The sequence below is a fragment of the Solanum dulcamara genome, chromosome 6 (genome assembly GCF_947179165.1).
Source record: "Solanum dulcamara chromosome 6, daSolDulc1.2, whole genome shotgun sequence".
NCBI classification, from domain to species: domain Eukaryota; kingdom Viridiplantae; phylum Streptophyta; class Magnoliopsida; order Solanales; family Solanaceae; genus Solanum; species Solanum dulcamara.
The window spans coordinates 72,702,732-72,719,755 of record NC_077242.1 but is presented as its reverse complement, the minus strand read 5'-3'; the positions used below and the strand labels follow the sequence as shown (position 1 = coordinate 72,719,755).

Sequence of the window (17,024 nt, the reverse complement as noted above, 5' to 3'; positions counted from 1 at the left end):
TTTTATATTATATTTAGGGATTCTTCTTAGTGTGGTGCTTCTCACAATTAATATTAACATTTTACATCGTAGGTATGTATCTCCTTCATCTTTTGTCTGCTTTTGGTTCTTCCTTTAATCGGTCGAATTTATTTCTTTTTTGTGAATCTTCAATTTTTAATTTCAGGGCAAAAGAGAGGATGGATGTTGATGTGGTTATTGACATCCTCAGTAGGCTACCAATCGGTCACTTCTATGATTTAAATGTGTTTCAAAATTTTGGATGACATTGATTTCCAACTTTTAATTTAGGATGAAGCATCCCAATCATGTCAGGAATGACGAAAATTCCCAAAAAATCCTTGTTAACCAATGGTACTCTTACTCTTCTTTATCGTCAGTTGATCAAGTACAAGAACTTGATTGTCTTGGATTTATAATTTTTATGATAAACACTTTTGGAACCCCTCCACGAGAGAATCAATTGTACTTCCCTATCCGAAAAATCCTCAAAAGGGACAATTGTACTTGGGGATTGGGATATGACTAGTGATGACTATAAGATCCTTAAGATAGATGAAAAATCATGCAATGAAATTCTCGCATTGAAAAGTGGTTCCTGGAGATTAACGGATAAACATCCTATTGACGTTTCAACCTATGCTTATATCTACCGACTCTTTGGTATTTGTCCATGGGGCGTTTCATTGGCTTATTCGTTCGTTAACGAATTATTCTGTGATGTCATTTAGTATTTCAAACGAGGTGTACAGAGAGATACAGTTGCCAGAACAAGTGTACTCGAATTTCTACAGGTTGTTGGGACGGAGCGTTTCAGTATTGGGAGGAATGCTTTGTGCTTATTGTCATGATGTATCTGATACAGAGGACATTTTTAAATTTTGGGTACTAAAAGACTATGTGAAAGAATCTTGGACTGAATTGCTTACTACACAAGGTACCTATCTTCAATCAGCCATACCAAAATATATGTTTTCAAATGGAGAAGTGTTACTGTGTTGCGGACGTTTCCATCATTTGCATGGTTGTTCTTATGTATTTACGACATCTAAAGGACAGTTAGGATTATGGCCTCAATTTGATGTCATTCAGAAAGGATTTGTTTATACAGATAGTTTGATCTAACCAAAATTAATTAGTTAGAAGTATGATTGAGTCACTTTTCTTTTTCAAATATCTAACAATGAGTAGAACTGAGTTTTTTTCTTATAACTACAACAATGTTATTGTTTCAGTTTTTTCTTATTATTCAATGCTTGCTTTTGCTTAATTTTTCCATGTTCCTTCTATCTTGTTGCTCCATGTCTCACACTGACTAGAAACAGAGATTTTATGTTACAACTGGCATATAAAATAAGCTGAAAAAATCATACCTTTCTCGGCCTTTTGGCTAAGATCAAGTGTTCTTATCAATTTAATATCTGATATGTGGGTCACACAATATTAACTCTATTTTTGCTATCATTGGGGCCTTCAAGCATAGTCTTGGTGTTGCACTAGTGCCTTGGCCTGGTGCACCCCACCAATTCTAGTTCAAACCTTTCTTTCAATTATTATATACAATAATAGATAAGACTACAACTTTCAATATACCAATTATGGTGATATTGTTAGTTGAACAACTTTCTTCCAGATCCACGACACTATTGGTCCTCCTGGGGTTGGGTGGGAAAGGAAAAAAAACTTGTTGGATATTTTCTTGAAGGTGTTGAGAACTTCTTTGTAAAGAGCATCTTGATATTTGTGTAGTATCCTTTTGCTTGTAAATATCAGACAGTAAGATTTCCAATTTCACGAGGAATGACGCCCTTAAGTTTCCAACAATCATCGCCTCTTTTTGATTTGAAGAAAAGCTCTACTTATAAAACCGCGGGGTGTGACACTGAAGAATGTATAGTTCTTCTTGTGGGGGAGGAAATATTTGTGAATATCAAATGAGTTATGGTGATCAATCACACACTATTGGTGATCTTGCTTTTGATAAATTCACTTTTCCTTCTACTTCAAGCAAAAATATTGCAATTTCTAACGTCGTCTTCAGTTGCGGTGGTAGAACGTTTAATAATTATACTTTTGGTATTATTGATTTAGGGGGTGGTGAAGTTTCAATGGGAAATTCTAGCTCCAAATCCATTAGAATCATCAATTTCCAATGTCACAAGTCACATCAACATGGGGAGTAGTGCCATCGTGTCTGGTCCTAATGTCGTTTCAACTCCCTTGATAAAAAAATATCCCTTCATGTTCTATTGTCTAAATTTGGAAGGTGTAAGTGTCTGGAACAAAACGTTGGAATTCAAATCTTCTAAGACTTCTCCTTCTAATGATGGTAGTAGTGGTAGTGGTCAAGCTGGTAATATTATAATCTATTCTGGCACCATGTTAACATCTCTACCTAACGATTTTTACTTGAATGTAGAATCAACATTGGTAAATGTGCATTCAATTAGTGCTACTAGGAAGGATGATCCATCGGGGACATTTCATCTATGTCACAAGTCTGAGAATGGCATAATCGATGCTCCAACGATTGCCTACAGATTGCACTAAGTACTAATGTTGTAAGAAGTAATTCAAATTTTATTGATCAATTCTTCCTGTCTTATGTATTCTTTCTATCTCATCTCTTAGAGAGAAATGCACAAGTTCTTCAAATCCCACACTGACAGGAAAGATAGATTTTATGTAACAAATGGCATATCAAATAGCCCAGCAAAACAGATAGAAAATCATACCTTTCTCGGCCTTTTGGCTAAGATCAAGTGTAGTATCTGTTCTTATCAGTTTAATATCTGATATGTGAGTTATTAACTCACACGATATTAACTCTATTTTTTGAAGGGGAAGAGTCCATTAAGGTAGCTTGCTATCGGGGCCTTCAAGCGTTGCCTTGGTGTTGCACTATTGCCTTGGCCTGGCGCACCCTAACAATTCTAGTCCTAAATTTAGATGATGTTCTTTTGTAAAGTAATTCTATAAATCTACAGAGTAGTTTTCTTGTCATGATGCAGAGTGTTCAAACACATGGTGAAGACCCAAAGTTCTCACATCTGGGCAAATAGTCATTTACGTGCCTTGATCCATTTCCATGGCCTAAATACTAAATGTTCATACGCCATTTATTAGAGTGGTATGTTATTTATTGAAAAATTATATTGCATACATATTTTATTTAAATTGATAATTCAATTTTATAAGGTGGGGCCAAACCTCTTTGCTTGTATTTATCTCAATAGAGTTTTTATTTTAATAAAAAGTTTTACCTTATACGAACTCAACTGAAATTTTAAATCACCAGTAATCAATAGGTCAAATCTTAACCCGAAGGTACGAGCCGAAATTTTAAATCACCAGTAATCAATAGGTCAAATCTTAATCCGAAGGTACGAGCCACGAGGTGTTTCGACCCCATCAGTATCCAACTTCTGAAGCCTAAAAATACTTAGGTCAAAAGAAGCTTCTTTCAACCCAGCAACCAAAATATTCAAACTAAGCAGGCACAAAATGAAATCACATTTTATTGTTACATTAGCAACAAAAGCATGGTTATGCTGTTTCAACGGCACTTTTTCGTCTTGAATTAGACACACGTCACATGTTCGACCTCTACTACAAATTAGAACCTGATATTTAAGTAAAGAAAGAGTGACGGGCGAAATATCCACAATATTTCAAACCGTGTGCCACTGGCAATCGGGGATTTTTCATTTGTCGAATTAAAAAAAGGCGTCTTTTCCTATTTACTCACTCGTAACTCAATGAATCAACATCAAGAAAAGAAGTATCTTTTAACTGCTCACATATACAATAAAATACAAACAATAAGTGGAAGATTGAGCATCTTTGAATCTTTTTCCTTTTTCTAGGAGACATAAACTTTGATGGACCGCTCTCGAATTCAAGCTGTCATCATTTCTGTCAATTGGCGGAAGACTGTATATGCACAGTATATCAGCAGTATATTACTGTCTCCTTCCGTTCCTCAAATAATCCATTCTAATCGCCCAAAGCTGCTCCCCAACGATCTTCATATCAGGACGATCTTTTCGTGTAGGTGCTGCACACTGGATGGCCAAACCAAACATTTTCACTAGTATCTCCCCATTTACGGATTCTTTCATTTGAGGGTCCAACATCTCCAATATGCTACCTTCGTTGTACTTCCTGAAAACCTGCATATGCATATCATATATGTACCCGATAAGCTAATATAGAGACTAGTTTCTGGTTTATTTTAAAAAACTACATGTTCTCTCATTCTCTAAATGCCTAAATCGCTCGGATCCTTCAAAAATGTCATTTGATGTGTGTCGGATCCTTCAAAAGTTATTCAGTTTTCGAAGATCCGAGCAAAGATACCAGAGAAAGTAAGAGACTGTAAACACAATTAGCACATCTAACACAAATAAGCTAATTCTGCAATTACTTTAACTTTTAAAACAGATGATCGGTAGAGCCCAGAAAATAAGATATGACCCAGATTAACTTAACGAGGAAAAGAAGTAAAAGAGCTTACCCATCTTAGTGTCACCCTCTCATCAGGAGGTCTTCTAAGCTCCACAGGACGACGGCCCGTTAGGATTTCTAATAACAAAACCCCAAATGAGTAGACATCACTTTTTGGTGTGAGTTGATATGTTTTCATGTACTCAGGGTCAAGGTAACCAACTGTGCCTTTCACTTGGGTTGAAACGTGTGTTTTATCGGCATCTGAGCCTCCCAGCCTGGCAAAACCAAAATCTGCAACTTTGGCACGCATGCTCTCTGTCAGGAGAATGTTTGATGACTTCACATCTCTATGGATAATTTGCTTTTCTGTGGCAAACAAAAATAGGATAGCGTCAAATCAATTAGACCAAAGGACCAAAACTAAAAACAGCATCGACTCTGATCAAAACATTTGAATCCTAGTTTAAAAGAAAAGATTATGAAATTTTGAAGCTGCCAGATAAATAATATGGCTTCGGAAACTATACTTACCCGTCTTGAAAGCTAACAATGAAAAGATCTCGACTAAACGAATCTATCATCTTTTCCCATTTCGTCATCTTTTGCTTATTGATCACGTACAGGAGTTTCAAGCACCAATAAACCATTGCGAACTAAGAAAATAGAAAAATAGCGATGAACAGTAACGTACCAGCATATAGATGGAGGTAAGTTAGGCCATGAGTAATATCAATTGCAATTTCAAGTCGTTGACTGAAATCTAAGATTTTTCCACGTCCACCTGCCAGAGAAAAAATTATTGTCTCCACATATTTACCAGAATAGAAGTTGGGGTCAGTGAACTAAGTTTATGAAATACCATACCATCTAGATGTTCTCGTAGTGTACCATTAGCTACATACTCCGTAATGATGAGGCGTTCATTTCCCTTATCAACAAAACCAAGAAGCCTAACTAAGCTCCGGTGCTCAATTTTTGCCAAAAGCTCAACTTCACTCCTAAATTCATTGCTCAAAGCATCAAAATGCTCCTGTAAAATATTCAGATATTAGAATCTTGAAGTTTTTTTCTCTCTCAGATAAATTAGATACTAATAGCTAAAATAAAGGAGCAAGAAAGAACAGCCAATCGGTCCTCCTACAGAAGTGATTTAATATTTGGCACAAATATCTAGATTTCATATCATTTCCCCGCTATTTCGTAGTACTTTAATCGCGCCTTTGATCTTAATTCGTTGTATTTGAGCTTATGTTGGTTTGTTTTGATGTCTTGGGCACATTTCGAATTGGGAGCTAAAAGGATTAAAATGAGCAAGGAAGGATCAATGTCGCATAGTGTTGCATGGGAGAAGTGCAAAAAGCATATGCAGCAGCTGACAACAGTGTGACCTTGCGTCGCAAAGGTGCCGCATGACTGCTTGTCTGTGCCATGGCATGGGTGCCACATAGGCCTCGAGAGAAAATTGATAGTCTAGAGTTTGTTAAGGCGTGTGCGCCATCTCTTGCGATGCAAGGGTGCGGCATGGCCACTGGTCGTGGGCTGTGCACAGGTGGCACATGAAAAAACTGGTTCTGAATCTCCACAACACTGTTGAGTCACCCCTTGCAACGCAAGGTTGGCACATCACCTAAGGTTTCCAGGTCCAACTTGGATTGGATTTAAAAAGACCTAGGTGTCCCCATACTCTATAAATAGTCCATTTTGATGGGAAAACACATCACGAACTTTTTTTGAAGAAGAGCAAAGGCGTGAAGCGTTTCTGGATAGAGTTTATTTCTTTTCTTCTTTATTTCATCATTAATTTTGTATAAATTCATGAATTCTTGTTTTCGTACTCGAATCATAATTAGCTAAACTTCCTACACAAATGTGGACGTATGAGTTTGAATTGACGTTAATGTGACGTATCTTATGAGTTTATTAATTTAACCATTGTCTTAATTTGTTTTACTTTTTCGCGACCAGTGAAATATTTTTATGAATTCTGAATTGAACTCGGAAGTGAGAATCAAGTGCAATAAGGTTTAAATAGAGCATGTTATCAACCTGGGGCATCAGGGAGTTGATTCGAACCTATGAAAGACATATACCTAGATTGTCTTGCTTGGTTAATGTACTGGAGTTGTAAATGCAGTTGTGTTAAGGTTCCTGACCACATATAGGTGTGAAAGCATTACGATGGGCAATCAAGGACTCAAAAAAAGATACTTATTTGTATTATTAACTATAATAGTCAGTAAACTAAATAAATTACTACGTTAGTTCATATAAATGTGCAACAGGATTGTTAGCGAAACCATAGCCCTAGAATTATTCATCTCACTATTTACTCCTAAGCTCTGCATATTTGTCCTCGTCTCCTTGATCAATAGTTAGTGTTAGATTCATTAGTTTTATATCCTTGCAGTAGTTGATAAATGGAAATCACTGTTTGCATAAAGTACTCGATTAACAATTTGGCAGTAGTTAAGTCTGATAGTTGTTTATCACAAGTCTGTCGGTTCGACACTCGGTTTTTAAATCACTATATTACTTGTATGACTACATATAGTTGCGGGTGCATTTGGGACCAACATGGTTACCCATAAGAACTCGAGAAATAAACTATATGAAAACATAGATAGCTATCAACCATGAATATCCCAACTAGAATTAAGTTGTTTGTTTGTGGGATTTTTTCAATTCACTTGCAAATAATATTTTTGAAATTGGTGACTCTTTGATTATTTTTTCACGCAGATCTTACAAAAAATAATGTTAAGAATTAGGATATTTTTTTGATGACCGTGGAGTCTGGGCCAGCTTTCACGCACCTCGACTAATTCCACGAAATACCTGCCACCAGCAACAGGTATCAGGTAACTCTATCCACCAAGGTTTGGACAAATGGGAAGGAATCACCTAGTGTTTTTATCTCTGCTCAGATTTCAACCCACTTCATTGACCACTAGGCCACACCCTTGGGCCCAAATTAGGAAAATTATTGATATGGCTAAGATCAAAATCCCTATACATATATATATATATATATATATATATATATATATATTATTGATATGGCTTAGATCACATTCTTGATACATTCCTTGTATATAGAGGAAAGGATTAGAGTCCTTATAATTGTGGAACTATATACATGAGTTACTTTCCTTTTCTCTACAAGATTACTTTCCTTCCATTTTTAGGGTTACTTGTAAACACTATTTAAACCCCAACATGCTTGAGGGAATAACCAAGCAATTCATTCCCAACATCTCTTATTTTCTTCCTTCGTTACATGGTACAAGAGCAGCTAAATCTTTGTACAGACTCAAATAACTTCCGCTATCGGCCTGCCGTTCTAGCCTAGGTGTGTCGCTTGCCTTACCAGTGATTTTCCTTCTTTCATCCTTTCGGTGTCGCTTCCCTCTCAAAGATCAGTGCACATATCCCCGTTCAAGCATCGCTCATCTCTTCGGCGACCATTATGGTGCCAATCTTTCTTCCTTCTTTTTTTTAAAAACGATATAAAAATTCTCCACCATACATAGGAACCGGACTGATAAGAAAACAGTTCTACACAACCAAAAAACAATAGTTACAACAGAAAAACTAAACTGGCCCATTGTTGTAGGTTTGCTTTGATTGATGGAGTACTAGCTGGCCCTGAGACGATTCCCAGTCACAACCCACCGTCACACAACACTCCTAGTGAGTAGTCTCGGAGTCCTAGATTGCAACAGTTGGCATCCTCATCTCGGGTTGCACGCTCAACCTGGTAAACAAAGTCCACCAAGTGACTCATTGCCAACTCCAACAACATCCCCTGCTTCAGTGGAGCACTCATCAAATGAGGTTGAGTATATTTGTAGCTCCAAATTGAGTATATTTGTGTCAAGTTATGTATGCTCCAACTTGAGGAGGGGGGTGTTAAGAATTAGGAAATCATTAATATGGCAAGATCGCATTCCTTATATAAAAAGGAGGGGTTGAGAGTCATTATATGTGTGTAGTTAGAAATAGAAATTACTTTCCTTCTCTTTTTAGGATTATTTGCAAACACTATTTAAACCCCAAGATGGTTGAATGAACAATCAACCAATCATTCCCAACATGTCTTTCTTTTCTTCTTTCTTTACAAAGAAAATTCCAAGTAAAAGTTTGAAAAGATGGGGTTTGAAGATGTATTGAACAAGCCTCCCCTTCTAGCTTTATACCTCCCATGATATACTCTTACATTCATCTCATATTGCATTTCATCCTCGGCATACCAATAAGCACGTTGAAATGGTGAAACTTGGAGTTCCTCTCTTTTTATGGATCTTGAGGTGGTTGTGGAATTGAGGTTCAAGTTGAAGTTTTCGAATCGTCAACTTCCACTCACAACTCTTCAATTTCCACATGATCTTTTTCGAAAAACTACAACTACCCAAAGTTAAGCCTCCACAAGTGTTTTTTTCCAATTTCAATGTCATTCCACATTGCAAAAGAAGCAGCCAGCTGACTTCCCATTTCAACTTAACCATTCTCTATCGTGCGGATAAGGTTTTGGTTTGTATGGGCACTCCGGGTAAGTAACAATAAGTCGAGTTTCTCCTTTTTGCCTCAGCTTCTAAGTTGACTTGCACATGTGTCACAAGACTCACAATCTGCTTTTGCATATGTGATTTTCACAAGACTCACAATCTACTGTATCTATTGCTCTGTTTTTGCAACTTACATCTTTCTTTTGAACAAACTAGGACTATTCACGAGTCCTTTGGCTTTTGACTGAAGCATGTTACACTTTCGACATAAAAATAGTGCAAGTCTTCCATGTCTCGGACATAAAAATAGTGCAAGTTTTCCATGTCTCGACTCTTTGCCCAAGCTAAATAAGAACGGTGTGTCTGACCAAGGAGCGGGGAACATGCGGGTCGGATCAAATATGGATGAGTCTAAAAACGGGTTAAACAAACACGGATAAAATATCTGACCTGCCTACATTTAACACGGATAAAAATGGGTTAACCAACGAATAATATTGGATATCCATATTATTCATGGTTTCAAGATTAGCCAGGATAGCACAAGCTAAAAGCCAAAATATGCTTAGACTCTCAGAGAGCAAGAACTCATGAAAAATAACAAGCCAAATAACAAGCCGACAAATGGGTATTGATAATATGGATATTCATATTGTCCATCTAGATATCCATTTTCTAGTGGACAATATCCATATATGATCCATTTTAAAATGGTAAGTTATCCCACCCATATTTAATGGATCGGATTAGATGGTTAATTGTTTTTTAAACCATTTTCCCAGTCCTAATTCTGTCCTAACAGAGTGAAGGGTGGGCGAAGAGCTTTTCATAAGATGTCTTTTTTCCAACAATATTCCCCGGGGTCACTTATTTCCTATTTCTCTTCTAGCTGGTGGATTCTCTCTTATATAAATTTATAGCTGAATTTATTTTGCCTTTCCTCCTCTTTCACACGAAAAACAATTCAAAAAGGGTAAATTAATTACTAGGCATGTTCAGAATTCAAGAAGCTATGCCATCTACAACAATATCAGTATAACCAAAAAGACATAATGATAGATAAAAACTGAGATGTGACTTCAAATGAGAGTTCTTTGCCTACAAGAGAGGAAGCATAGAAGTTGAATAACCAAATTATCTTCACAAAACCTAAATAATATGAAAGAATTATGACCAAGAAGATTCTTCACATTAGTGAAACTACGTGATGTTTGTAATCTAGTAGGTAATAAATAGCTCTTAATCTAGCAATTGAGCTTGAAACTAAAACAATGTTGTTGACCTGTTTCTGATTTCTGAACTGGTGATTCTCATCTATAGCATATTCATCGAAGATGCATTATATGTTCCAACATTCTGCTTACTTATCTCTCTTTCCCTGGAAAAGATTGGTCTTTATTACTCTCTTAAATGCATGCTTTGTAATCCGGGAAAGTTTTCATCTATTTTGTATCTGTAGCATTTTGGCGACATGGCCGTGTGGTAAAATAGAGGACTGCAAATCCTTGATCATTGTTCTCTTTACACTTGCAGCAATTTCAAATGACTAGAGAACAAAAAACCCTCTAATTTATGAAGGTAAATTGCAGAAAGGAAATTAATATGAGGAACAAATAAATATGAGGCCCTTTCACTATCAGCCTTATCTCTATTTATTGATGTAAGTTATTGACTTACACATATTAGCAAAAGCTCGATGGCTCACAACAGCAACTACTAGATTAACCAGCTGTAAGGCCTTTGCTATCTAATTTTTTTTAAATGACGATGGTGTTAGGACCAGCTAGCACGCATCTCAATTATTTCACCCCACCAGTACAGATACCGTGTCACTCTGTCCACCAAAGCTTAGGCAGGTGGGAAGAAATCACCTAATGTTTTTTGTCTCTGTTGGGATTTGAAACTGAGGCATCATGGTTATCCTGCCACTTCATTGACAACTAAGCCACACCCTTGGGTGTGGCCTTTGCTGTCTAATTTCCAACAGCAAAGACGATATCGTAATCAATTCAAAGACTTAAAAGTAAACTCTATTAACCCATTCAACTTCAACTTCAATAGTGAAAGCTTGTTCCAAATGGTTTTCTTAAATAACCCATCAAAGAACCGTAACATATACTATAAGATTTGCAGATTCATGACCACTAGATTAAATGGTAACTTACCTTCTTTGCGCGTTTAATGGCAACTGTTTGGCCATCTGGTAGTTGAGCTTTGTAGACCATTCCAAACCCTCCCTCTCCAATTTTTAGGGATGAAGAGAAATTATGGGTAGCTTTGAGAGCCTGATTCATGTTGAGGTGAATGGAGCCAATTCTATTGAGTTTGGGAGACATGCTAAATCTAGAGGGACTAGGAGGCACTCGAAGTGGACTAGCTGGCACTCGTACAGGACTGCCTGGTGCCTTTTCAGGAACAAAATTCATCTCCAAAGAGGAAGTAGAGTCCACTGCAAGATAAATATAATATCTTTATAAATAACCACCAAATCCAACAAAGCAACAAGTATCAGAATTTCAGCAGATATTCCAAAATTAATTTTAAGTAGATACTAGACAGATACTATAGGAGTAATGTCATTGGAATTTTCATCCACTGGTACTTAAAGTAAACATATCTTCCGAATCAGAAATGCCAGTTTTTTAATAAAGAAAGAAAGGCCCAAAAAGGATGGCCATGTTTTGTTTGTGCAAGTAGCTGTAAAGAAGAATGTAAACAGCTATGACTGAATACACAACATTGAAACGGTTAACTCACTTGAATTAGGATCCTTCACAAGAGCAGATTGGTCCGTTTCCCTCTTCCTCGTCCGAAAACAGGGGCAAATTAAGCCACAGCATAGAATAAAAAATGCTGGTACTGCCATGACCAACTTTTTGGGGGTTACTGAAAAATCATCAGCATGCTGTTCCTTGTCCTCCCGTGATGTATCATCGAAATTGTTTCCGTTGGATCCTTGTCTGACCACCTTCTGTATAAATTTTCTTCCAGACTTGAAATGCAAATCATCTGCAAGATGGTGTGGAAGTATATCACTACACAAATTATAAACCGCGATATCCAATGGAAGCAATTAGGAAAAATACAGAAAAATTAAATGATTTCTAGTGAAGAACGTCTTAAAGAGTATTCTTGAAAAGATATTTGAAAACAATATTATACCATACCAATCAATAAGTCCAATCCACAATATTGAAACCCAACATTTTGGATAACACAATGCTCTGCACGATCAAATTTGAAGGCGTTGCAGAACAAATCTTTATCTACTAATATGCCATTTACATAAAATACTTGGCGATTTAGATCATCTGAATAGTCAACTCGGTAAATTCCACAAGCTTCTTTAAGTCCCAGCAGTCGAGAAGCAGAAATTAGGTGGAATTGCAACAGCAACAGTAAACACAGCACAACTACATCCATTTTCAGTAAAAAGTGTCATAATTGCCCCATTTTGTAAAACCAAAATATAATGGATCCATGGCAAATTCTTTAGTAGCCACAATAAACAACATACAAGCCAAGCCTCCTCCTTTCCAAGTCAAGTCAAGAAGTCCAGTCAGAGTCACAAATCCATAAACAGGAACCTTTGGTTCAGATAAGCATTAATCAGGCAGCATCAACCTCCGCAATAGACGTGGTGAAAAATCAACTTTATCTTCCACTTTCAACAGGACCAAAGTGGAAACTACCTCACTCAACAATCAAAATAACTACACAGTCCAGATTCTTTCAGACTTCAGCTAAACAATTGAACTGAATCCAAAAACCAAGTCTTTCAAAAGTTCAGAACTCCAATCGACACAAGGAATTCAAGATAAGCTCTAAGAGACAGCTACACTCCAATAGACAATTCTTCTACAAAAATACCAGATAAGAAGATTCAATCACATACCCAATTAACCAATCACTTAAACAAGGCAAACCACATCAAGAAAACCTCAAAAACCCAAACACCCAATTCAGCAAAAAGCTAGAATCTTAACAATATGAACATTAAAAATTGTCTTACCCACTTCACCAAACAACCCAAATAGACAAACTAGATCAAGAAACCCCCAAATACCCAATTCAGCAAAAAGCTAGAATCTTTACAATATGGGCATTAATACTTGTCTTAACCCACTTCACCAAACAATCCAAATAAACAAACCAGATCAAGAAACCCCCAAATACCCAAATCAGCAAAAAGCTAGAATCTTTACTAGATGGGCATTAAAACTAGTCTTACCCACTTCACCAAAAAACCCAAAAAACACAAATCAGATCAACAAAACCTCAAAAAACTAAACAACCAATTCTCCAAAAAGCTAGTATATCCCATAGACAACAAAACCCTGTTATTTTGCAGTTGAAAACACAATGATCACTGTTGACCTCAGCAGTGAATATGGATTGTATAGGAAGAGAAAACATACCTGCAAAATAAAGGCGGCTGAGGTTTCTTGTAGGCAATAATAATGTAAAGATGGTCTCTGGAGTAAATAGATTAGAGATGGTTTTAGTAATTTCCAAAGAAAATACTACCAATCTTGGAGAAGATGGGGGGCTAGTGAGGTAAAAAATGGCTGTCAACTACGTCATATATGAAGTCAAATGGATACGTATGCATTCAGACGGCTTAAATTGTTGACGACGCTCATTTGTCCACTCAGTCTTTAATTCTGGGATTATTTCCATCAATATAATATTTGGATAGATGGTATTTTTTTTTATAGGAATAGCAATTTGATGGCTAAAATATAATTATTAAATAATATATAAAAATAATATGAGAAGAAAATATAAGGTAACGATTGTATTAAATTGATCATTACACAAAATAAAATATTTCACTGTTACATAATGATACGCTATAATAATATTAAAGTAATAATAATGGTGATAATTGATGATATGCATGATAGTAATAGATAATGATGTGGCGATATACTTGATGGTTGTATTTGTTATATAGTAATGACTAATGGTTGATGGAGATGATTGTGGGGTGGTAGTTGATATTTGATAATGGTGGGTGATAGTCATGGTTAATTATGATCGTGATAATGGTGAAATGTTATATTTAAAAAACATCTTAAATGAAAATCATTTTAATGATATTAAGATTTTGTTATAAATTTAAATTATTTGTACCTTCTATGTTCATCTTTACTTTGTCTTGTTGTTCATATTTGACTTGACAACAACAACAACAACAACAACAACAACAACCCAGTGAAATCCCACAACGTGGGGTCTGGGGAGGGTAGATTGTACGCAGACCTTACTCCTACCAAGGTAGGACGGCTGTTTCCGAGAGACCCTCGGCTCAAAAAAAAAGCGGAAAAGGGGGTCAGATAAAGTTAAAAAAAAAAAATCAAAGCGCTATAGAAAAATAAATCACGAAGGCATCACAGATAAAATAGAGTAATCAAAAGTACTGAAAGCAATAAATAGTAACAGAAATAGCAGAAATGAGAGTACAAGGAATTGTAATGTGCTAGTGCGCCTATGAATAGGGAAGAATAACGAGACTATGTACTAGCCTTCTACCCTAATGTGGGTCCTCCACAGCCTCCTATCTAAGGTCATGTCCTCGGTAAGCTGTAACTGAGCCATGTCCTGTCTAATCACCTCTCCCCAATACTTCTTCGGCCTACCCCTACCTCTTCTGTAGCCATCCATGGCCAATCTCTCATACCTTCTCACTGGGTCATCTGTGTCTCTCCTCTTCACATGCCCAAACCATCTCAGTCGCATTTCCCGCATCTTGTCTTCCACCGAGGCCACTCCTACCTTGTCCCGAATAGCCTCATTTCTAATCCTGTCGCTCTTGGTGTGACCACACATCCATCTCAACATTCTCATCTCGGCAACTTTCATCTTTTGAATGTGAGAGATCTTAACTGGCCAACACTCTGCCCCATACAACATAGCCGGTCTAACCACCACTTTGTAGAATTTGCCCTTAAGTTGTGGTGGCACCTTCTTATCGCATAGCACTCCGGAAGCGAGCCTCCATTTCATCCACGCTGCCCCAATACGATGTGTGACATCATCGTCAATTTCCCCGCTGCCTTGCATGATAGACCCAAGATACTTGAAACTACTTCTCTTTTGAATAGCTTGGGCACCAAGCTTAACTTCCACGCCAACCTCCTGAGATGTCTCACTAAACTTGCACTCTAAGTACTCTGTCTTGGTCATACTCAGCTTAAACCCTTTAGACTCCAAGGTATGTCTCCAATCCTCCATCTTAGCATTAACTCCACTACGAGTCTCATCAATCAGGACTATGTCATCCGCGAAAAGCATACACCATGGCACCTCACCTTGAATTTGTCGCGTCAATGCATCCATTACCAAGGCAAATAAAAATGGACTTAGAGCTGATCCTTGATGCAACCCCATCCCAACTGGGAAATGCTCTGAGTCCCCTCCTACTGTCCTTACCCTGGTTTTGGCTCCCTCATACATGTCCTTGATCACCCTAATGTATGCCACATGTACATCTTTAGCCTCCAAACATTTTCATAGTATCTCTCTTGGAACTTTATCGTAGGCCTTTTCTAAGTCGATGAATACCATATGCAAGTCCCTCTTCCTCTCCCTATATTGCTCCACCAGTCTCCTCATAAGATGGATGGCTTCTGTAGTTGAGCGTCCCGGCATAAATCCGAACTGGTTCTCTGAAATAGACACGCCTCTCCTCACCCTCATCTCCACCACTCTTTCCCACACTTTCATAGTGTGGCTTAGTAACTTGATACCTCTATAGTTGTTGCAACTCTGGATATCCCCTTTGTTTTTGTATAGAGGGATCATTACACTCGACCTCCATTCTTCGGGCATCGTTGCCGTTTTAAAGATGACATTAAATAACCTAGTCAGCCACTCCAAACCTACCAAGCTGGCACTCTTCCAAAATTCCCCAGGAATCTCGTCAGGTCCGGTTGCTCTTCCCCAGCGCATCCTACGAACAGCACCCTTAACCTCTTCAACCTTAATACTCCTGCAATATCCAAAATTGCGACGCCTCTCTGTATGTTCCAAATCTCCCAACACAAAGTCTCTGTCCCCTACGTCATTCAAGAGTTTATGGAAGTATGACTGCCACCTCTGTTTAATGAGAGTCTCTTCTACCAATACTTTTCCATGCTCGTCCTTAATACACTTCACTTGATCCACATCGCGTTCCCTTCTCGCCCGCGCCCTGGCTAGCTTGAACAATTTCCTATCCCCACCTTTTTCTTCTAGTTCAGCATAGAGGCGTTCGAAAGCTATCGATTTTGCCGTCGAAACAGCCGACTTCGCCTCCTTCTTCGCCATCTTATAAAGTTCCTTATTCGTCCACTCCTCCACCTCATCCGTGCTTTCTATCAACTTCGCGTATGCCATTTTCTTTGCTTCCACCTTCCCTTGCACTTCTAAATTCCACCACCAGTCCCCTTGATGTCGACTACGACTGCCTGTCGAGACTCCCAACACTTCCCTTGCTACAACCCTAATACAACTAGTCGTCCTATCCCACATACTGTTCGCATCCCCACTACTATTCCAGGCCCCCATGTCCTTCAATTTCTCTCCCATCTCTAGAGCACTAGCCGTGGTCAAACTCCCCCATCTGATCCTAGGTCGATCATTCCCGACCCTCTTCTTCCTCGTCATCTTGATCCCTAAATCCATTACCAAGAGCTTATGTCGGGTTGTAAGGTTGTCTATCGGAATGACCTTGCAGTCTTTGCACAGACCTTTATCATCCTTCCTAAGGAGTAAAAAGTCTATCTGAGTCTTAGCCACCGAACTACTGAAGGTTACCAAATGATCCTCCTTTTTTGGAAAATTCGAATTAACTATCACCAACCCAAAAGCTCTTGCGAACTCCAAAAGTGAAACTCCTCCTCCATTTCTGTCCCCAAAACCAAAGCCTCCATGCACATCGTCATACCCTCCCGAAATAGACCCGATGTGCTCATTGAAGTCACCTCCCACGAAAAGCTTCTCAGTAGGCGGTATGCTTCCCACTAACTCGTCCAAATCCTCCCAAAAGCGCCTCTTCTCCTCCTCTACTAAGCCCGCTTGCGGCGC

The 17,024-nt window shown here is 38.0% G+C and overlaps 1 protein-coding gene, 1 non-coding gene and 1 pseudogene across 2 annotated transcripts; 2 read left to right on the top strand and 1 right to left on the bottom strand.

Moving 5' to 3' along the window:
* The first annotated feature begins 1,369 nt into the window (after positions 1-1,369).
* LOC129893627 (U2 spliceosomal RNA) lies at positions 1,370-1,523 on the top strand (annotated as a pseudogene).
* A 1,208-nt stretch (positions 1,524-2,731) lies between these two features.
* LOC129893621 (U2 spliceosomal RNA) lies at positions 2,732-2,928 on the top strand. The gene has a single exon (XR_008767519.1). It is a non-coding gene; the product is annotated as a U2 spliceosomal RNA (small nuclear RNA).
* A 720-nt stretch (positions 2,929-3,648) lies between these two features.
* Positions 3,649-16,265, bottom strand: LOC129892977 (calmodulin-binding receptor-like cytoplasmic kinase 3). Its single transcript, XM_055968476.1, has 9 exons — positions 16,181-16,265; positions 13,373-13,522; positions 12,122-12,367; positions 11,712-11,963; positions 11,120-11,403; positions 5,314-5,479; positions 5,141-5,230; positions 4,517-4,815; positions 3,649-4,172 (listed from the first exon to the last, which is right to left on the bottom strand). The coding sequence occupies exons 1-9, from the start codon at positions 16,263-16,265 to the stop codon at positions 3,963-3,965; spliced, it is 1,782 nt and encodes a 593-aa protein (XP_055824451.1). The 3' UTR covers positions 3,649-3,962.
* Positions 16,266-17,024: the final 759 nt, after the last annotated feature.